The following is a 22,035-nucleotide window of genomic DNA, read 5'->3' on the forward strand; positions in this document are numbered from 1 at the left end:
TTAAAGGAAAAGCGTCACGCTAAATATCGACGCGGTGCATTTTCTTACTGTTTACGGACCGTTGTAGTCCGCCTCTGTGTAGAGACGTTTTTCACACGAGAATTACTGGCGTGTAAATAACATTTATAACGTTGTCATTTGTGCTTGAAGTCAGAATCTTATCGTTCTAATGTCTCGGTTTATAGAAACATAAATAGTTCATAGCTGATGGATGCTGTGTGAAGTCCCCGAGGCCGGTGATTTTATTCAATTATCTCTAGAATCTGTTGAAATGATGCATAAATGTGCACCGAGTCGGCTTCGTAGCTGCAGCCGCCGCAGAAGGACGAGCGTGCTCCAGAGATTTCGCTGCGATGTGCTGCGTTGGCGCTGCTGCGCTGCAATAAATCAGCCTAATGAGAATATCCCGGTTAATAACAGCGATGGCCTGCCAACGCTTTAACACGCGGCATCGGCGTGGGCGAGACGGGATTACGGAATTAAACGTACATCTCTGTCGAGTTTCCGTTAAATAAGCACGACGCTATATCTGATCTCTTATTTATTCCAGGATCTGAGCTGCTTGTTCGAGATCTACCTGACGCCCCTGCAGAAGGAGACGTTTCTCACGCTGGACGAGGTAAAAACTCATCACTCACAGCTCGGAAAACATCAACAGGAATTTAACGACGTTAACAGTTCCACCCCCGAGCTTCTAAATGTTCCCGATCCCGGTTCACTCCCAGCCATCTGTGACTAATGATTACGGCTAGCGTTTTAGCCCGGCCGGACCGGACTCGACCGCGACACGGCCCAGGAGGCCTCCGGAGAGACGAGTGGGGTGCATTAACGAGCCATTAGCGCGCCAGGACAGACTGCAGGAGCGAGCGGTTAAGTAGCGTTGAGTACCGAATGTCAGGACGAGTTTAGGAGTCGGTGTGTGTTTTACACGTTCTCACGTCCACCACCCTGCTGTTTAATTCTGGATTCTGATTGGACAGAAAGTGGTGAAGGTCCCAGTAGAGGACGTCTCGGTAGAACCCGACATCGAAGGGTGTTTTCGCCTCATGTCCAGCGTTCCTGTGATCCACCACCATCCTGACCAAGATAAAGCTCAGACTGAAGACGAATAAATTAACGAACCAACCGTTAGCTATCTAAAGAACCCATGAAGAACCCTCCGCCTTTTTTAATTAAAACAAATGGTTTTGCGTGTGGCTTCTTCTGTACTTTCCTGACCATTTTAGACGAGCTGCTTTGTAGAATGACCCGGCCGCTTGTCATCTCCTTCCAGATGGAGAGTTTGTTTGGGAGTCTGCCGGAGATGCTGGACTTCCAGAAGGTGTTCCTGCAAACCCTGGAGGAGAGAATCTCCTCGACTCCGGACTTCAGCACACTCGAGACCCCTGTGCAATTCAAGGTACGTCTACGTTCGCACTAACAAGCAGCAGGTCCACTTCAGCCGTCACTTGTGGGCGTGGCCTGTCCAACGTTGTTTTTTTTTCCCCTTTTTTTTTTTTTTTTTGCTTAGTTCCGATGAGAACCGCTAGTTAGCAGCTAAATCAATAGCAGCTAAACTAATTGAAACTAAATGGCGTTAATTTCTGTGCAGTGAGTGGCATTGACTAGGTTGAGGAATTAAAGTGGCGATGGACTCGGCGTGTTTCTGTGGGTTAAGAGAGAGCTGGTAGTGTTCTGTTGGAGCGCCGTCACTAGTCAGAGTGATTATAAACGTGAAGACGCATGAATTTTCTCTTCACAGTTCGGCACGACTTCACCCCTCTCTCTGAGATTCACAGTGATCTTTTGTTTCCTTCATGTTTCACTTTTGTCCTGATTTTAACGTCCTGTCTGAACGTGACTATTAAGCCGTCATGGTTTATCCTCTCTCTCTCTCTCTCTCTCTCTCTCTCTCTCCACCTCCTTTTGTTGCCGTTCAGAAGCTGCTGTTTTCTCTCGGCGGATCGTTCCTCTACTACGCCGATCACTTCAAACTCTACAGCGGCTTCTGTGCCAACCACATCAAGGTCCAGAAGGTTCTGGAAAGAGGTACATCGTCCGTCTCCTACACGTGCACGAGCTCATTGCGGTCTCATTACATCATTAGCAGCGAAAGTGTCAAATCTGGAATATTTCTGTCCTAGTCAACTTTGTGGGGTTTTTAAAAAAATTAAAAAAAAATAATTTTATTGCGTGCGGTTCCTCAGGCCGTGGTGACGCAACAACGTGAACGTGCCGTTTTCATATATTTTTCAACGTGAAAAATTCCAACCTTGGGGAATTAAAGGATAAACGTGCTGATGTTGCAGGATAAATCATCACACACACACACACACAAAAAGTCTGCGTTAAACTGTAATGTATGCATGGTGCTGTTCATCTGCAATGCAGTTACTCCGGTCCATAATTTACACACGAGTCTAAAACACAACGCTTTGTCCTCCTCGAAGCAGGAGGTCTGATCTATGATCAGGATCCGATCGCTAAAACCGGACCGTACGTTAAAACTACGCTTTAGTTTAGATTGGGACTAAATATAATTGGATTTGTGTGTGTGTGTGTGTGTGTGTGTGTGTGTAACATTGGCGTGGTTTCAGTCTCGGGCACGCTGCCCGGTGTAAAATGAATGAAAAGCGCGAGCTGGCCGGCTCGTATCGTGTCAAGAGGAGAAAACTGCACCCCGGCGTCTCTTTAATTTGTCCCATTACAGGATCGGAGCAACGGTTCTGTACGAGGGTTTAATGTGCGAGGAACGACCTGGAGCTCTCGCACAGCAGAAAGAGAAGAGGAAGAAAAAAAACAACTCCTCCTCCTCCTCCTCCTCACTTTACTGAAGTCAGGAGAAGTGTATGTGTAGCTAACCCTTAGCTTTACCTCTGACACTGGAGACTCCTTCCATAAACGGCAAATAAACCTCTCCTTACAGAAACCTTCACATCATGTCAAATGTTTAAAAAAAAAAAAAATATATATATATCCGTTTTTATACGGTCTGTTGTATAGGTGCAGCAGTGCTACCGTTATAGAGGAATAATCAACACGTTCTGACCAATCAGAATTCAGAATAAGTGGTTATGTAATACCTTGATCAGCATGAGCCAGATATGATGTGAATTGTGCCGGCGTAATAGACCTGTGAGGTGGCCACGCCCCCTGATTAACGATTACATTCTTAGTGCGCGCACACATATGCACACTACTATCTCCTGAGCTGAGCTGCGCTGTGTGTGTGTGTGTGTGTGTGTCAGCAGTGTTGGTAATTACTCTCTCACACTGCGTCTGTTGTGCGGGAGATTTGCTCATGCAGCGATTTTAAATATTTTTTTTTTTTTGTGCCTACGTGTTAATTGCCTGCCAATTACTCTCCGGCGCGCGAGTGCGGCCGTGGTGCGAGTGCTGCGTTAATTGCTCTCGCCGTCTCCGATACTCGACTCGGAGAGGTAGCGTCGTTCAGGGACGAGCCGCCGACGCAACATGGCTGCTCCGCTCTCACCTCGTTCATCTGTAGTCGAGCGCTTTTACTGCAGCGGTTCTAAAAATAAATAAATAAATGAAGCATTGGGGTGGAGGGGTGTCCCGGAGCTGGTGCTGCCTCCTTGTGGATGGTGTGATGATCGGTACACACGTGTCGCACGGTGTGTTTATGTAAACTGCGTCTGTGTGTTCAGCTAAGACGGATCGAGCCTTTAAGGAGTTCCTGGACGCGAGGAATCCCACCAAGCAGCACTCGTCTACTCTCGAGTCCTATCTGATTAAACCGGTGCAGAGAGTGCTGAAGTACCCTCTACTGCTGCGAGAGCTGGTGTCTCTCACCGACACGGACAGCGAGGAGCACTATCACCTCACAGGTACACACACACACACTTTTATTCACCCACAATAACACAAGGTGGAGGATTTTTGCGTTACATCACACAACGTGTGTGTGTGTTGACTCTTACAGAGGCCTTGAAGGCGATGGAGAAGGTGGCCAGCCATATAAACGAGATGCAGAAGATCTACGAGGATTACGGCACCGTGTTTGACCAGCTGGTGGTGGAACAAAGCGGTTCGGAAAAAGAGGTGCTTCGGGAATTTCACGATTACCGCAATCTTAACGACCGTGTGAAGCGTAACGGCGAACATGTCGGAAAACTTGCAGCTTCACCTCCGACTGTCAGAAAGCTCCGACACTGGAGACTCCTTCCGTAAACGTAAAACAAACACGTTTCTGTTTACAGAAAACGTCACCGCAGCGACAATTGCGCACTTTTTTTTTTTCTTTCCCCTCATGCGAAGTGATCGCTGTACACGTCCCTGTGAACAAGCTGTTACTATAGAAACCATAACGTTACAACGAGCACGAACATGAACCTGCGATACCGTCTGAGCTGCTGTTCTAGAAGACGAAACGACACCTCCTGAACTTTTTTACTTCTTTTCCCCTCGTTGCCAGCCGCCGAGTTTCCCGGTGTAGTACGTGGGTCAAAATATACGATATCGTTACCATAACGACCGCAGTTTTGTTTGTCATCCGTAGCGGACGTGGTTTTGCGTACTGTACACGTCCCGTATCTGCGCGGCGTACGTGATTGTTCGAAGATGTTGAGCACGCGACGGTGACCTCACAAACCGAGCTCGTATGTAGCCCCGCCCCTGAGGACGTTTTACATGAAATGATGAGTTTAGTGGGTGTGTTTTTTTGTTTTGTTTTAAAGAAATCTGTCCCAGACAGCAGTCCAGTTAATGCACATCAGCCATCTATAGAAGTTGAACAATTAAACACCGCATTTTTTTTTCCCCCTCTCTTCTTTTTCTGTCTCTCAGGTCACAGAGATTTCCATGGGAGAGTTTCTCATGCATTCCTCAGTGATGTGGCTGAACCCGCTCCCGTCTCTGGGCCGCATGAAGAAGGAGCCGGAGTTGACCGTATTTGGTGGGTATCCGCTAAGAGCCAAAATCTGTGTTGTGCGAACTCTTCCTTTCCCCCAATTTACCCATGATTCTTCGCAATAAGATCTTGGCAGCATAGAAGACCACGTCAGTGGAAGGCAAAGCGTAGAAGATCTGAATAAAGTTCTCGTTTTCCCTTTAGAAAATTGCACGTCTTACTTTAACCCATCTTTAAACCTAAACCTACGGGCTATAAACGTTTGTCTTGGTTTGATCGGCGTTTATAGTTCACGCCACTTCAGAACCGAACACTTTGAGGATTACCGTTATAGATCTCGTATAAGCTAAGCAAATAACGTACACGTTGGAGTTAAAAGCCATTTCTTGTGACGTCGGTAAGGAATAAAACGCACGGCGTGGTGCTGCTGTGACTCGGCACACTTCCTCACCTGGACATCGGGTCATTTCCTGTACAAGTGTTCTATTCCTCTTACACTGCTGCGAATTCCCGACAGTTAACATTTTTACGTATTGAATGATGACGCGTCAAACACTTCATCTATTTCGAGTTTCAGTTAACGTTGTGGAACATAATAAGCTGTGACTGAAATCTGCGTCTTTTCCCTCACCAGTGTTTAAGAAAGCCGTGATCCTCGTCTGCAGAGAGAGCAACAAGCTCAAGAAGAAAATGGCGAGTCTCTCCACTCTCCTACTGGAATAACTATTAGTGCACTAATCAGATAGCGCAGATTTAATCATCACTGCTGTTGTGTGTGTTTGACAGAACGTCCCACGCTCCGCCCACTCTCACGGAGAGCAGGACCCGTTTAAGTTCCGCTGGCTCGTTCCTCGCTCCGCGCTGCAGGTCAGACTGGGCAACACGGCAGGTACGACGGCCTTCAACACACACACCTACACTGTTTAATCATACCACAGCGCTGTTGGATTCTGATTGGTCAGAAGAATTTTCTGTTATAGCAGCTCTGACACAGATCTTAAACCTCAAAGACCGAACCCGCCGCCCACGATTAAAAATGACCAACGTGTTTCCTTTGGGGGGGGATTCCTTTAAAAAAAAAACAAACGCTTAGAATAATCTTGTAATAAACAGCTATAAGTTGCTAAGGGAATGTTAGATGAAGACAAAATTTCATTTGGAAGTCTAAAACATCCAGGTATAACTTTCTAAAGAAAAAAATAGAAACTTCGGGAGGTTTTGTTTGAGTTCACAGTAAAAAAAAAACGGCAAATTATTTCTGCCGTATTTCAAAAAATTCTGGATAATTCCTCCATTTTCAGACACAAAGAATTTAAAATTGGGCCTTTAAGTGGGCTGGATTGAAAGATCCAAGTTCTCCTGTTTAAAATGATATGTGGCACTTGATGCTGAGTGCGGTTAGATAAACAAACAAACAAAAAAACACCGGAGAGTCAGATTCCCTAAAAATCACTCTTAAAAGGGTTTAAAAAAAAAAAAATAGTGACGTTTTCTGTAAAGACAAATGCATTTATTTAACATTGATGGAAGGAGTCTCCAGTTTCAGCGGTAAAGCTGTAACCAAGTCTTCCGACATCTTCCGGACCGAGGAGTTTACTCTTCTTCGCCGTTTCATGACGAGCTGAGTTTTTCTATTTTTATTTTATTTGGGTCTTATTTATGTCATTAAGAACTTGCAGCTTCTGTAACTCGAGTGAGAACAGGAACGGACTTGTTCCAAAGACGTTCCACAGACGTTCCACAACGTCAGAAATGGTTTGTAAACCGCTGCAGTCTAAGGGGAATAAAACACTCGTGGACCTGCTGTTGTAACAGTATCTTCAAACCCTCGCTGATTATTTTCCTCTAACTGCACAACATGGAGTGTTTTATTCCGTGCGTGATAATTACACTGCACTCTTTAAGATCTAATGTTTGGGGGGGGGGTAAAACTCAGAGTAAGCACGAGAGTCATGACCGTTATTGCATACTTTTATTTTCATGTTTTTTCATTCAGTACAAAAACAAAACAGCCGAATATTAGAAACTGTTAATCATTTCTGACAAAAGACACGAGCTGCTGTATTTCCATGGCTGAATCTTGAACTGAGAGGTTCTTCTGAGCATACAGGAACCTTACGTAGTGAACAGGAAGCTGTAAGGGATTCAGCATTTACTGTGTGTTCAGTGGTGGCATGAAAAATGTAAAATCAGGCAAATAGTAGCAACAAGAGCAGTTTTCACCTTGAATATGTGATATACACACACAGTGTGTCTGACTCATTAACGTTTAAATGCTGATCCCGATTAAAACTGTACCCAAGCTCAGCTTTTTCTTTTGCACGCAGAAAGCAGCTGCGTCTGGGAGCTTATCCACACCAAATCCGAGCTGGAGGGCCGACCCGAGACGGTGTTCCAGCTGTGCAGCAGGTGAGCTACAGGATCAAAACATAAAGCGCTAACTGATGCGCTACTCGAAATGCTAACCAAGAACTACCGTCTCCTTCAGCACGCCTGAGAGCAAAGTGAACACGGTCAAGGTGATCCGAGCCGTTCTGAGGGAAAACGCGCGCAAAGGGATGCGAGGAACCGAGCGGCCGGCCGAGAGAACCTCCAAAGAACATCTCGTTCCTCTGAGGGGAAATTTACCTTCGTCGGCTAAACTCGGTCAGTCCCGTCTCCCCAGAGGGTGTCCACTACATTTTCGATAGAATCTATCGACTTGTCTACATGTAGAAGCTGAAGTGTGTGAACCGTCCCTGTTGAAGGCATTGGAACAGCACCGCTAACGCGTTGGTTTGTGCTATACACATTTAGTCCCATGCTCTGATCATTCTGAGTCAGCTAGAGGTAAATATCAGGAAGTGAAAGCTGAAATCCTGATCTGCTGTCTCATCGTCCATCTTTTAATCTCAAACCCAAATGTCTTTAGTGTAGAGCAAGAACAAAAGAATGGGCCATACTGTTCCGATACTTTCGGAGGGGACTGTATATGGGGTTTTACGGTAATCAAGAATCGTTAAATGATGGCTTTGTGCTGCACTTTATTTCACATGGTTTTTGTCAGTGTTTATCTGCGTGTGCTACTTAACCCGACTATAAACACGACTCCGCCGCAGCCGTTGGTGGGATTCAGAACGAGCGACACATTTAAACACAGCGAAGGGTACGTTTCAATTTCCTGTTAGTTGCCCAGCAGATATCAATTTAAAAAAAAAAAAACGCAAATGTGGTCAGGGAATCTGCTACTGATTGGTCCAGTATTATTATTGGTGCTCAGGGCACATGATGTGCAGCATACACTCTCACTCATCTCTGCGTGTGTGTTTCAGGTTCCTCTCGAGCATCCTGGATGTGCCAGAAGCCCATCAGCGACGCACTGAAGCTTGTGCATTTAGACACAGATTCAGCAAGTGAGAGCAGCGGAGACCCGCCCCCTGCCCCACCCACTAACTCCACCCTCAGACACGGCAGCGTGAGGGAGTCGGACATTCTTGGCGACAATGACGATGGCTTCAGCGAGCGCTTGGCTCGCCGTGACTCCACCCCCGGGTCGATAGAGGCTCGGTTCCACGAGCTGTGCCTGAGCGACGGGGCCCGCGAGGAACCCGAAGGCCGTGAAGTGAACTCTCCCGAGACGCAGCCCCAGCTGCGACGGGCTCACTTCAGCGCTGTGAGGCGGCGGTCAGCGAGAAGCGAGCCGCGACGCAGCCCGGCGGCGCTGCTGAATCTGAGGCAGCACAGCCACTCTCTGGACAACCCGTCCGACTCCGCGGTGGTCAGCGTCGACCTGAACGCGCTGCTCGAGAGGGACTTCAGCGTCCAGAGTCTCACGTCCGTCATTAACGAGGACTGTTTCTATGAAAACGGCACCACGGCTACGACCTCATAGCGACCAATCCGTACACTGGAGAAGGAAACTCGAATCTGTGTTGAACGTTTAGTGAGTGATTTTGGATGAACTGGGCGGGGCACATTAAAATCACTTACTGCACCTTTAATAGCCGGAGCAACTCACATCACTGAACCTGTGCTTAACTTCAGGAACAACCATCCAGATGTTGCATCTGTTTATTTAGTGCCTTATTTTTTTTCGCTGTGCTTTTATTTGTACACGCTCGGGTCTTAGTCATCTTATTTATTGATAACTGTATATTCCTTTTGAACAGAAAGCCAAACTACAGGTTAAGATTAGATTTTCTTTTCTTCACCCCTTTGAAGTTTGCACGAGGTGTGTGTGTGTGTGTTACAGAAACAGCCTTAAATCAATAAGGGGTCCATGTGTGACGTACAGAACAGTCGAGCAGCCAATACAATCAGCGCTGAGTGAGTTGCCAGGTATTCTAACACAAAACAGAACCACACCAAATATGTATAGTATTTTTTATGACTAATTTAATTTGAGTGCGGCGTTTCAACGATTTGAAGTGCCGCACGCGGTAAACTGCTGTCTGTGCTTTGTACAGCCGTGCTGCAAAGAGGTTTTTAAAGGAACGACGAATAAAAATGTCTTTTGGTATTCGTCCTATCGACTGTGTGGCTGTAATGAAATAAACAAGACGGATGCACTCGGTCACGCGGACCGAGACGAATGGAAGTGTGTCCGAGTCTGATGGAGTGGTGTGATACGGGTTTGTCGGCTGGTTAATGTCCTGATTTTCAGTACCATCACGCTATTAAATCAGTCTGAGTTCGTTTTCACATTACTCGTCAATACCTTCAAACGTCCATAAGGAAAAATGCACAATTACTAATTTATATACCCCAACCTCCTGAAAAACCTTACTACTTTTCAGTGTGTGAGCGAGATACTCGTTCTGAATCCCTGGACCATTTTCGACTCGAGTAATAAAATCTTTTACCTTAACACGCGGTCTTGTCACAAATAAATAAACATGGGACCGGGTGCTTTTACTAGCTAATACGGTTATGATACGATGTTATTGTATACTGAGACGTATAGACATTTCCTTAGCGTAGATTTTGAGGAACAGCTTTTTTTTTCTATATTATACCCAATTTTCATAAGTGTTCTGCTTCTCTAACAGTGAAACTCTGCCGTCAATCACGCATGCATTTATTTATATATTTACTATTCATGCGACGCAGCAAGCTCTGAAGTCTTGGAAGCTTTCTCTCCGACGTCGTCGCTAGAGAAACATTTTCCTCTGCTAAGCTCGGTGTTAGCGAGGCTTTGTGCTGTCACTTTGTTATATGACAGCGATTCAGAGTCAAAGTCTAAGCTCGCTTCTGAACAGCTCGGAGAAAGAGAAATGGCCTGGATAACTACAGAAATAAATTATTTTCAACGTCTGAATCGGTTCACGAAGGACTTTGAGTGGTTGCACTGAGGATCGCGAATAAATATCGCAGACGTCTATATAAACTTAAACTACACCGTCTTACCTCCAGGCCGTTGTTTCATCTACACTGAAACACTGCAGCTGAAGGGGAAAGGTGTGAAAGGTTCACGGCTGAACCGGAGCGTAAACGCGTCCAGCCGTTAGCGTCTCTCTCTCTTTGTCTGTCTGTGGCGCTGACGTTTCTGCCTCAGCTCTTCTCTGAAGTCGTAGCTGAACAGCGTGTGGTTTGCTCTGCACAGCCTGCTGTAGGAGTCCGCCAGAGCTCTGAACTGGCTGATGGAGATGTCGGCGGGACGGAGAGTCGGGTCCACGTCGGCGCGCCGGAGAAGCTCCTCGGTCATCCCGAGTCTCTGAGATTCGGGAAACAACATCCTGTACGAGACGAGAAGGAACACGTCACTCTGAGCGTTTTATTCCTCTTATACCACAGCACGCGCATATTCCAACCTTCGGACCAATCACAAGCCAGAATTCAGGGCGGGGCTACGATAAGGACTTCAAAACTTTCGTTTTGGTTTCACGGATGGTCAAAAGCTTGCATCGCTCTCTCGCAACCGGAAATAAAATCCAAATATTCTAGCAAGTTCTAAACCCACATTTATAACCGCCTCCGTAATCGCTAGATGAAAAGATTTGTACGAGGAATATCTCAAATAATTGTAACCTTGAAAATTTGGATTTGGAAAAAAACAAAACCCATCATTTCCTCAGAACAGGTTTCTGACGTGGGGTGCAAACATTTTTCGCAGTGATTAGAACCGCAGCACGGAACCGCGTCGGATTAATGAAAGGAATTCAGCGCCGTTGTGTTCTGTGCTCCGACTTTAACGAGAGAAACTCGTCTTTAGATCTCGTGCTTGTTATTTTCAGGGAGCCGTGATCCGACGTCTCGCGCTGCCTTCTTTAAAAATCAGGACAGTGCAAAATAAAAGAAAAGAAAAGGAAAAAAAACCTGCTTTTAAAACTACACTTCCTGTTGATCTCGGATCGCTATTACCGCAGGATACAGTACGTTTTTAGCGTTTATTATAACGCCTTATCGAGTGAAAATATGGATGAGGGACAATTTTTTGCATTACTTTTTTTCTTTAGAAAAATCAGACCAAGAAATATCTTGAAAGATTTTGCATCGATGTACAATATTACATATAAATTCGATATTATTTATTTATTCCTAAAACAGTGAAACCCCTACACAAAAGAAACACTAGGAAAATACGTTCACTATACGTTGTGTTTATAAATAAATAAAACTGAGGTTTTATAACACACCAAGTGGGCATGATCTAGGCTATAAAAAAAAAAAATCCTGGTGCATAAGTATTGGCACCCGAATCGTGAGCAAGTTTGAAGGGGGACCAGGAAGGCGTTACTCATGAGGCTCGGGCGACGGTTAGTAAATAAAAATGCAGGAAGCGGAGAAGAGAAGGTACGGAGCGCTTACTCGAGTCCTTTGTAGCAGTGCTTCCTGCGGAACTGAAAGACGTTCCTGACCACTTTCTCCACCAGCTTAAAGGGCTGCTGGATGTGTGGCTTCACCAGAGGAGTGAAGTGTACCACCCCCACGTCCACCTACACACACACACACACAAACATAAAAACACACATGAACATGGAGAACACAATCACAGTGAAGCAGGACTCCCACGTACACGCATGCACACGGCGAGGGAGGGAGGGAGATTGACGGCTAGCGGGAGGATAGGATGAGTGGTAGAAAAGGGAAGGCAATGACGCAGCAGTTGCCACAGTAACACCTGTTTGAAGGGGCCGTGAAAACAAAAGAACGTCTGCTGAGAGTCTCGTCAAAAACTGACACATCAAAACATACAAACGAGAATGTTCACGATTGATTTGATGCTGGGATTGGTGAGGGGGTGAACCAACATTTGGCCTTGACTCATCTCTCTCTCTCTCTATATATTATATATAGATATATATAGATATATATATATATATAAATACAATCCTCCAGTCAGCGCTAAGCTGATATGACAAACTGTTGAAGTAATCGCGCCAGAACGAGCAGAGCAGAGCGATGCTGCTCTCCTCCTCACATCTCCCTCCCTCACAGTCTCGTTTTTTCCTCCACTCCGAGGCACAGCTCTTCCTTTCATTGTGAGCAGTATAAAAAAAGAAAAGGAACCGCGCACAAGCCAGAGCGAGCGAGCGAGCGAGCGCTTTTGAGCGGAGGAGTATACATTTCTGGACCTTCTCCCTCGTGAATGAAGAGCACCATATGGGCTGTTCTATCGTTTCTTCCCGGTGGACAGATTGAGAGATAACCTCGGAAAGAAAAAAAAAACGGATACGGACATGATCACGCCGAGACGACCGTCATCGACTACATCTCTAACAGGTACGTCTGCAGGGTCTCCTTCTTTCCTGCTACTCTCACCGTGTTGTGTAGTGTAGTGCTGCAGCGACGAGGCGTTTTAGTTTTCATTTCTGCCTCGCCGTTTAATTTAGCGCTGGCACGATGAGAATTTGGAAGGGGATGGGGGGGGGACTCGATTAGTCGGCGGGAGAATGAAAACGCCGCGGCCGTAATTGATTCGCTGTCGATTCGTTCGTCCGACGCCTGAACGGACGTTCGCTCGGCTCTGCGCCGGATCGCGGTTAACTTTCGCGTGCTGCGGTGATGCGGGAAGCCCATCAGCAGCTCTGCACTTCTCCTCACAACTTCGTAACGAGACGCAAAGCATCGCACACCGCCGTTCGTCTCGTTAATTAGAAAACGACACATCAGTGAAATCGATGATCATTTAAAAACACTCATCTCCTGTAGACTCTCTCTCTCCTGTAGTAATTACACCATATATATATATATATATATATATATATATTTTCATTCTGCAGGCAGTGTGTGTATGCGTGTGTGTGTGTTGGGGGGTTGGTATGGGACGAGGGAGGGGGAGGGGGAGGTCGATATTGCGACTATACATGCAGCATTTCTTCCATTTGAACAGTCCCAGTCACTCTGGAGTGTGATTTATGACACAGCAGCTACACGGCCCTATCACTCGCCCGCTCTGTAGTAATATATTCCGCTCTCGCCATTAATCCAGTCCTGATCACCTTAGCACACGAAAAACCTTCCTCTCAAATAAACGCTGTGCCACCATCACTGCTTAGAAGATATTCTGCATTTAAGTGATCCGAAACTCCGAGAAGGACTCATCAATCCGCCCGAGACCTTTGCTTTCTCAAGACTCATTCCTTGTTCCCACAAATATGCACGCTGGACCATGGATTACAAGGGTTCATTTCATCCGTGCATTTAAAGCAAGCAGAAAAAAACTAAACAAGCGCCCGGTCATAAATTCCAACCTCTCCAAACGGACTACTCGTAAACAAGACTCCATTTACGTCTCGGGTCGATAAAAACTTTTAGTCGATAAATCTACCGAACTTGAACGTGAAGTTACTTATTTTGCGGAGGAATTTTTTTTTTTTTTTTTTTAAAGTATGATTTTTGTCTTTTTAATGAATAAAAATGTAATAAAATATAATGCAAAAATTACGTTCATAAATGCCTATGCGTTTATGGCACAGCTGATTTACATCTAGCCACACCCACAAAATTCCATAAAAGGCATGACTAAACACTGAAACAGCAACTCCTAAATGCAAAGTGTGCTAAACCTTCCGGTAATGCAGCTCAGCCATTGCAGCGTGATGGCTTTTATGGGCTGCTATTACTTTTGTCCTAATCAAACAGCTAGTCTTAATTCATGTATTTGTTTTAGATCGCTTTCTTTCATCGTTAATGTAAAACTGACCGAGTTTCACCAAATGTCCTCATGTAAATGCTCCTGAAAACACCGTACGAAGGAACCCCCCCCCCCCCCATCCGCCATAAGAATCGAGGCCCTGAATTTCTGAAGCATAATAATTACGAATGCGTGCGCAAAAATATACAAGCTCACAATTTTTGGCAGCGACCATCAATAAGGTAGGACAGATGTGGTCCGGTAATTGTGTTACGATGCGATTACACAAAGTCACACTCTCTCTCTCTCGTCAACAACCTCTGCGTAAGTGACGGACAATTCTATGCCTGTTTTCATCCACATAATTCTCAAAGTCCCCTCACCCATTTTCACCTCCAGCCAATAGGGAGTGACGGGTAATTGGTCATTTTTTTGTTATCGGGAATGACCGAAGCAAGGTGGAGATCCCTCAACACCAACACGATCATTCCTGAACATAACAGACAGTGAACAATTCAATATCCAGCCGGGGAATACAGGAGCTGACAGGAGTGAGAAAACAGTCCTGCATAAATCATGATCGCGCGTCCAAAAGACACACGCAAGTACTTTAGCTGTGGTGGAAGGGGAAAGTGGCGACGTGCTGCAGTTCCTGCCGCTGTGCAGAAGAAAATAAATAAATAAATAAATTAAAAAGTACTCTCTGTGTTCAAGGAACACCCCAAGGCATGGAGAAGAAGCAAAAGTCTTGCCGGATATCCTCAGATCTCGACCGAGACGCATTTCGTAGAGAATCTCCAAGGGCGAACGGGTGAAAAAGGAACGGCTTTTGAAAACGCGAGCGCAAACGAAACGTCACCGATGGATGGTAATGCGAGCGCGATGTTCGAAAGACACGATCGCCCAGTAAAACAGGACGCAAACGGACGGAGACGCATCGGCGTCAGAACGCGATTTGCATTTATATTAACAAGAACGCTCGTTTGGTGGGGATGCTGAAACAAGGTCATTCTGAGGGCGACCTTGGGGAACAAACTGCACATTCAGCTAAATCTGTGAAGTATGAAAAGCTTTGACGCGGGGTGGGGGTGGGGGGGGGAGCAAAGCAGTCATGTCCTGAAAATAAAGCGAATGCAAATTGGATATAAATTTCTAGAGAAAGGATCATGATGTCCAGTGAAGCCTCGGAGAAGAGGTGATAAAAACCAGAGCAGCGTGCTTTTAATAACGCCCCACGCCTTCACATTCCCTTGGTGCATGTTAGCAGCTTTCTTCATTCCCTTTTGTTTAAATATACATTTTTTAATGACCCCCCCCCCCCCCCCCCCCACACCACACACTTTCAGCATCAACCCTTAGGTCGCAGCTTCTCAACCATGAAGTGGAAGTATTTATACGGTTATTTATGCAAATAAACTTGATTAATGGAAAATTTTAACTGTGAAGCTTAATGAAAGTTTAACAACAACAACAACGATAAAAAAAATTCACAATCACACCCAATTTACACCAGACCGTAGTGGCGCTGTTGTTAAACTGTATAAATATAACAAACCTATCTTCCGCCTTTGACGTACATCAATTAACTGTTATGAGCGAGAAGTTTCTGTTCATATCGATTCGTTATGATAAATTTGAATTGTTAAATAAGAACATCACCAGCCGTTCTTTGTGCACTTATTTACTCTGAATTTTCCAAATAGTAGGCGTATATGTCGAATAATTGCTATTATAGGAGTGGTTGTGGTTTGGGGTGGAGGAAGTATGGTCCCTTAACATGGCCAAACAAGGTTAAGAACATCCGCCTTAGATGTTCCTTGGTGAAGAAACAAAATGTCAGCCCAAAAAAACCCAGACACTGTTCGTGCCACCGAAACCCGAGAACGTGTTAACTGAAGGTCAGCAGAAGAGAAAGCACGAGCGCGAGCTGTTTCTAGGGTTTGCGTTTGGTTTACTACAAGTATTGATTCGGGATGAACGCGACATCAATAAGAAAGGCGCTGAAGACTGGACCAGAGGACACGCACGTCAAAAAGACTTGAGTCGAGTAATCGAGTTAAAGCTAACCGCATTAGGTTGGCATGCAGTCTTTATAAAATCAGCCCCGAGTGCACGCTCTCTCCATCCTCTTTGTCATTCATGAATCAAGGTCGTATAACCACCTCCATCTCCTCCACAGAAGGGAGATGGAAGGGGCGGGGCAACTGCTTGGAGTTCAGGTCCCTGCTTTATAGAACATGTAAACGGTGTGTGTGGCTCAGATTAAACCAAATCAAGTTCACCTTGAATACTAGAGAAAAGGGGGACAGGTCCTTAGACGCACCGAGCGTCTCAAACATCTGGCCAGATGAAAGGTCAAGGACCGTCCACATTCACATATAATGATTTCACGCATAACGAACAGTATCTAATTGTCCCACGTAGAATCACCCGCACCTAATAAATAATCCTGATTAATAGGATTAACATGGTTAATGGTGCGATGGTGAAACTTGTGTCATTTTGGAAGCATTGTACCTTAAAACACCTAAATATGCGAATCATGTTTGACTTTATAGCACATATATTTAGTTTATGTATTTTATTTAGGCTAGTACATGCCAGGTATAGTTTATAAAATAACAGTGACGCAACGGGCACAAATAGAAGTAAATGTGAGGTAAAATATTACTGGTTAACACAAAATTTAAAAAAAATACTTTAGAAAAACAACACATTTCTACGAATATGTAGTACTCTGGTAATAATTATACCTTAAATACACACTAATGATGACAATTTGAATTAATTGGGCTTATACATTTTGTGTCTGGTAACGTTATATTCTTTTGTTGTTGATTTTTTAGCGAATTAGCCTAAGGGCTAGTTATGCTAGCTGCTGTTTAAGTTTATTTAAATAAAAAATAAAATAAAATTAAAAAAGTGCTTTACGAAGGCAACTGCTACATAAATCCCCGAAAGAGGTCGATACGATTCAAACTAAAAGCAAAAAGACGTGTTTGACAAAAAGAAACGTTTAAAGTATAACGTTAGTTCTCTGCCTTATGAATAACGGTCTACAGCCGGGTTGCCAGATTGGATTCGCATTCACACCCAAGTGACGGTTTGTTAAATCCATTCAAATTCATTATAAATTAATGATTAAAAAAAAAATAATTAAACAAATAATAATTAGAGTCATTAATCTTTTTTCTACAAGTATAACACATTATTACCAGGGACAAATTCATGGCAACTGAGTGGGAATACTTTCAATATGAGCCGGGGGTTAAAAAGAAAAACCCCAAATAAAATGGTAAAATAGCAGAGAGAAGGAAAACAGCATGCAGGAGGGGGTGTGTGTGTGTGTGTGTGTGTGTGTGTGAGAGAGAGACCGGTGATGTACTCTCCTCTCCTGCTGCTGAGGAGAACATGGATGCTGTGTGCGCGCGCTTTAAACCCGCAGCATCGCTCATACCGCGTGTTTTCACTGCGTTTGCGGTGTGTGCGCGCGTGTTTGTTCGTGCGTGTGTGTGTGTGTGTGTGTGGCTCTGCACCAGTCCGAGGTAAGGATGCATTTAAATCTATGAGCTGTTTTCCTACAGCTAGCTTAATTCTTTCGTTTTAAACTCCACAGACACATCGCATGACCATGTTTCAGCCTTTAGCGCATTTTAATGATTACTTTATTTGATTACCCGGTGTGCGCGCGCGCGTGCGTGCGTGCGTGTGCGCGCGCGCGTGTGTGCACGGGGAAATACCATGCAACCTGCTTTAATCCTGTTTCTCGTTAGGTACACTGCATATATATATATATATATATATAAACACAAGGCATTTCACAGAGCCACCAAAAAGATCAGACTGTCCCTTTCCTGTAAGACTGTCGTTTGTTATCCTTTGTTCAGGGTGAGGGAAAGTGCCGAAGGGGAGGTGGATGAGGAGGTGGAGGAGGAGGAGGCGGACTCGCACGATTACTCACTCAGTTCTCTGTTTATTTCCTCAGGTAGGCACTGGTGCTGAAGAGAACAGGACGCCTAGTCGAGCGCCCGTGTGAATGGTGTCCAGGCAGACGGATTGGTCAAGATGGCGTCCACGGGCACGCAGATCTTCGGCTTTGTGCTGGCTCTGCTCGGCATCCTGGGCGCCACGGTCGCCACACTGCTGCCCAACTGGAAGGTGAGCGCAGACGTGGGTTCGAGCATCATCACGGTCATCTCGCAGATGCAGGGCCTGTGGATGGACTGCACCTGGTACAGCACGGGGATGTTCAGCTGCACGCTCAAGTACTCCATACTGGCGCTGCCTGCGTACCTGCAGACGGCGCGCACCACCATGGTGCTGTCCTGCGTCCTGGCCGCGCTCGGGCTCTGCCTGGCGTCGCTCGGGCTCAAATGCACGCACTGGGGCGGCGGAAGGAGAGCGAAACGTCACGCCGCCCTAGCTGCCGGAGCCTGCTTCGTAGCCTCCGGGTTCTTGTGCCTGGTGCCTGCGTCGTGGTACACCAACGAGGTCATCTCCAGCTTTTTGGATGCCAGTGTACCCGAGAGCAACAAGTTTGAACCGGGCGGCGCGGTCTACGTCGCGTTCGTCTCGTCCGGTTTGCTTCTCGCCGGAGGCTTCATCTTCTGCCTGTCGTGCTCGGGCAAGCGTCACGGCCCTCAGGATCTGGTCCTGCTGCCTCCGGATAAACTCTTACTCCAGCAGCAGCAGCAGCAGCTCCTCCAGCAGCAGCACTTAGACCAGCTCCAGCACCAGTACTGCACTCTCTCGCCTCTGGATAATAAGACGGGATACAGCCTGCAGGACTACGTGTAACGCGAACGGCGGGAGAGCAGGACGATGACTGTGACACACTCGTCCCATCTTCCTCTTCTAGAAGCACAAAATAGTGGAGGAATTCCCAAAGTTTCAGAACGGACGAGTCGTGCGTAACCGATGAGCGATGTCGGAGCGAGCGGACGACAAATAGAACGCAGACCTCCGCTATCGGAGTGTATTAGAAGGATTCCCGGCGAGCGGATTAGTCAGACAGAAATAACTCCCCCACATATAACTACGGATGCATCGATAACGTTATTTTCAATATGACGAAATGAGTAACCGACTTCATGTTGATCGGTCAATCAAAAGGCGTCGAGGAACATTTCCTTTTCTTCGGCGCCGTTTATGCTTCCCTGCTACAATCCGTTGCCATAAAAACGTGTTCTTTGTAACATTAGCCAGCTGAAGTGAATTAGCAAGCTACCGTAGTTCGCGCTTTTGCACTAAATAAAGTACGTTTGTGTCTGAAATTCCTCGTAGTCAACGACTGATCTTGCGTAAGAACAATATCCTGTTATTTATTTTCACGTACCTAGCGTTATCTGTAGACGTTTTTTCCCCCTCGCCTGTTACCGCTGAACTCCTTGAGTTTCACGTTTAAGATGTTTTACTCGTATTGTACGAAGATACCGTAGTACCTCCTCTTGATATTTGTCGTATATTTTCAGTATGCAGGCCATGTCGCTCGCGATTCGTGCCATCTGTCGTTACGTAGTGTCGCCTGGTATCGGCGGGACATTTTTAATTTGTATTTTGTTTTTTTTTTACGAATACAAGCAAACGAGAACACGGTATGGCGCCAATAAGAGCATAGCTATCGATGCATCCCTAGTCATAACCCCTTCCCCAAAGATTAGAAATGAAAAGCAATCAGTTAGCTGCTAACGATGTTTTCGTAACCTCTGCTCAAAGTAAGTCGGCAATACGTCCCCTAAAGGCAATAGCATGGGAAAGCCTGTTGTTTTTTTCTTTTTACTCTCCGGCCCGGTCCGTTTGAGTAATAGTAGAACTAATGAAATCTCTTGTCTTATTTTGTTAGCTGATAGAATGATTGATATGATTGTTGCCTCAGCATGCTGTTCGGAGCCTGTGCATAATGCAGCGGAATGCCTGGTAGAGACTTGAGACATAGCCACATTGCCTGTGCCTAAATGAGAAAAAAAAAAAAGAAAAAAAATCTAGAACATTATAGCGAGCCGGTTGGGGTTTTTTTTTTTTTTTTTCGGGTGGGGAACGTGATTAGAGAGCGAATGGGGCTGCTGGGAATGATACCACACACACACACACACACACCACACACACACCAGCACATCCAGAACAGAACATGATGTCTGTATGTGATGTGTTTTTTGGTTAAGCTTGCTCAGTGCATGCTGTTTACTGCTTTATCTCTCTCACACACACACACACACACACGCACGCACGCACACACACACACACACACACAAAGTGAGCTGCATGGGTGCTTTTTTTTCTTTCCTCTTTTCAAACCCACGTCAATATTCACTGCTATGGAAACCGAATCCCGCACCCAAATATGTGTGTACGTGTTTGGAGGTCTGTGTGAGTCAGTGAGCTAGAGGGAAAAAGAGAGTGTGTGCGTGTGTGTTTGCTTTCGGCTCTTTAGAAGTCACCTCGGTTTCATTCGGCGATCCAAAGAACCCTCCAGAACACACTCGTGTGGGAGGAGCTAACCTGAACCCTGCACTATTATATTATACATTATATTATACAGAATATCGTAACGAGGCGGAATTTTCATAGCAGTGACGCCGATATTGACGCTGGCACCGACGCGTTCTCTCCCCCTTTATCTTTCGGGCCGGTTCCCATCAGCAGTGCATCTGCCGTCAGATTTGCACCAGCAGGAGATCGCTCTTCATCTCAAGCTCCAGTGATTTCTCAGTGCCATCCTCATCCTCATCCCAGTCCTCGTTCTCTCCATGTCCGTATGCAAAGGTGCAGATAATCGGCAGCAAGAACATGGTAGCCAAAATAACTCTTAGCACAGGTGTAGTCAATGAAGATTAGCAACCAAGATCACTACAGTAACGTTACAGCTAAACCGTAAATATTGGCACCCCTGAATATGGATACCGCTGCTACCTTGCGTATGGAGAAAGAACCATGTTTGGGGTTTTTTTTTTTGTCCCCATCCAGTGCATCAACGCTATCACGCGCATTATTTCCTGGTGCGTTAACATCCTATAGGAGTGGCGTGTTTGCTTTCCGAGCCTTTTCTTCGGCGTAGACATGCCTTCCTGCTCTGCTGAGACAAGGAATTTATTCCATGTTGCTCTGAGCTTGGAAAGCAAGCCCTGGCGCTGATGGATGGCACAGCGCATTCTTCCTCTCGAGCAGATTCCCACAGGCGAGCAGATGGCTCTGCCCAGCTTCTCCCTCTCGCAGGCATCCGTGGGCGTGCTGAGTGGGCACGGAGATGCCCTCCTGGGGCAGATTACCCCACCCCTCAGCCCACTGTGCCAGCGCTCGCGCCATAATGACTAGCATTACTCGATGCAATAATTTTCTCCTCCTCATGCCCTATTGATCTGTCCATACACTGCCATTGTTTCAGCTGTGAATGTGCCAAATCCATGGTATTTATATACACACACACACACACACACACACATATATATAAAAATGTACTGTTATGTGATGTAACAGTTATTTAACGTATCCTCCATCTTGTCAGGTTCAACACGGAGGATTACATAACTCCAACAAAGCAATCATTTCATGTTCATAAGCCATTTCTATTCAGCACTTCAGGATATATATAATTTTTTAAAAATATTTCTCATGCTTTGGGATTCCTTTCTGCAAAGTTCTGTGATGCAGTATATTATCTACACTATATATATATATATATATATATATATATATATATATATATATATATATATATATATATATATATATATATATATATATATATATAAATAAAACTTCTCGCCAGTTTGGCAGCTTGATTGATTTGATCTGACCTTTTATTGAAGAGAATATATGTATATGCAGTTCTCAGTTTTAAAACCCAGGCATGTTTATAGTGAATCTTCTTTATAAGAAGACGACGCTTTTCCTTTTTATTATTATTATTATTTATTTTATTTTTTTTTACACCTTTACTTGTGTAAGCCCATATTACTGCAGATGTTTTGATTAAATATATTGCTAAATAAAAAGCAGATTAAACGTAAATAGTGTGTTCGAAGTGCGTCAGGCCAAAAAATAAATAAATAAATAAAAAAGGAGGGGAAAAAAAAAAAAAAGGCGTAAACCCATGTTATGCAGTGTACCTTTCGTTAGCGCGTTAAAACACGAG

At 45.2% G+C, this 22,035-nt stretch overlaps 3 protein-coding genes across 12 annotated transcripts in view; 2 read left to right on the forward strand and 1 right to left on the reverse strand.

Annotated features, from left to right (window-relative positions):
* The window catches only part of tiam2a (TIAM Rac1 associated GEF 2a), a 73,904-nt gene extending 64,557 nt beyond the window's left edge, over positions 1-9,347 (forward strand). For all 7 annotated transcript variants that reach the window (XM_047157486.2, XM_017475893.3, XM_017475891.3 and 4 more), the window contains 11 exons: positions 551-619; positions 1,274-1,399; positions 1,920-2,028; positions 3,648-3,827; positions 3,923-4,041; positions 4,786-4,894; positions 5,484-5,542; positions 5,636-5,738; positions 7,177-7,258; positions 7,338-7,495; positions 8,161-9,347. In XM_047157486.2, coding sequence (XP_047013442.1) covers positions 551-619; positions 1,274-1,399; positions 1,920-2,028; positions 3,648-3,827; positions 3,923-4,041; positions 4,786-4,894; positions 5,484-5,542; positions 5,636-5,738; positions 7,177-7,258; positions 7,338-7,495; positions 8,161-8,720 — 1,674 coding nt within the window. In that variant the 3' untranslated portion in view covers positions 8,721-9,347. The remainder of the gene's footprint in view (positions 1-550; positions 620-1,273; positions 1,400-1,919; positions 2,029-3,647; positions 3,828-3,922; positions 4,042-4,785; positions 4,895-5,483; positions 5,543-5,635; positions 5,739-7,176; positions 7,259-7,337; positions 7,496-8,160) is intronic.
* tfb1m (transcription factor B1, mitochondrial) overlaps positions 6,803-22,035 on the reverse strand; it is a 28,112-nt gene continuing 12,879 nt past the window's right edge. For 2 of the 3 annotated variants that reach the window (XM_017475900.3, XM_017475899.3), the window contains exons 7-8: positions 11,636-11,763; positions 8,701-10,563 (exon numbers count right to left, since the gene is read on the reverse strand). In XM_017475900.3, the coding sequence (XP_017331389.1) occupies positions 10,332-10,563; positions 11,636-11,763 (360 nt within the window). In that variant the 3' untranslated portion in view covers positions 8,701-10,331. Of the gene's footprint in view, positions 6,984-8,700; positions 10,564-11,635; positions 11,764-22,035 lie in introns of those variants that run through there. The other variant, XR_006983026.2, reaches the window with a different exon arrangement.
* On the forward strand, positions 11,519-21,911 carry LOC108269830 (claudin-20). Of its 2 annotated transcripts, none has more exons than XM_017475901.3 (2): positions 11,519-12,550; positions 17,890-21,911. In XM_017475901.3, the coding sequence occupies exon 2, from the start codon at positions 17,970-17,972 to the stop codon at positions 18,699-18,701; it is 732 nt and encodes a 243-aa protein (XP_017331390.1). In that variant the 5' UTR covers positions 11,519-12,550; positions 17,890-17,969; the 3' UTR covers positions 18,702-21,911. The 2 variants fall into 2 exon arrangements, with proteins under 2 accessions (XP_017331390.1, XP_017331391.1); XM_017475902.3 differs by lacking the exon at positions 11,519-12,550 and adding an exon at positions 15,268-17,449.

This window comes from Ictalurus punctatus, chromosome 9, assembly GCF_001660625.3.
Source record: "Ictalurus punctatus breed USDA103 chromosome 9, Coco_2.0, whole genome shotgun sequence".
NCBI lineage: Eukaryota > Metazoa > Chordata > Actinopteri > Siluriformes > Ictaluridae > Ictalurus > Ictalurus punctatus.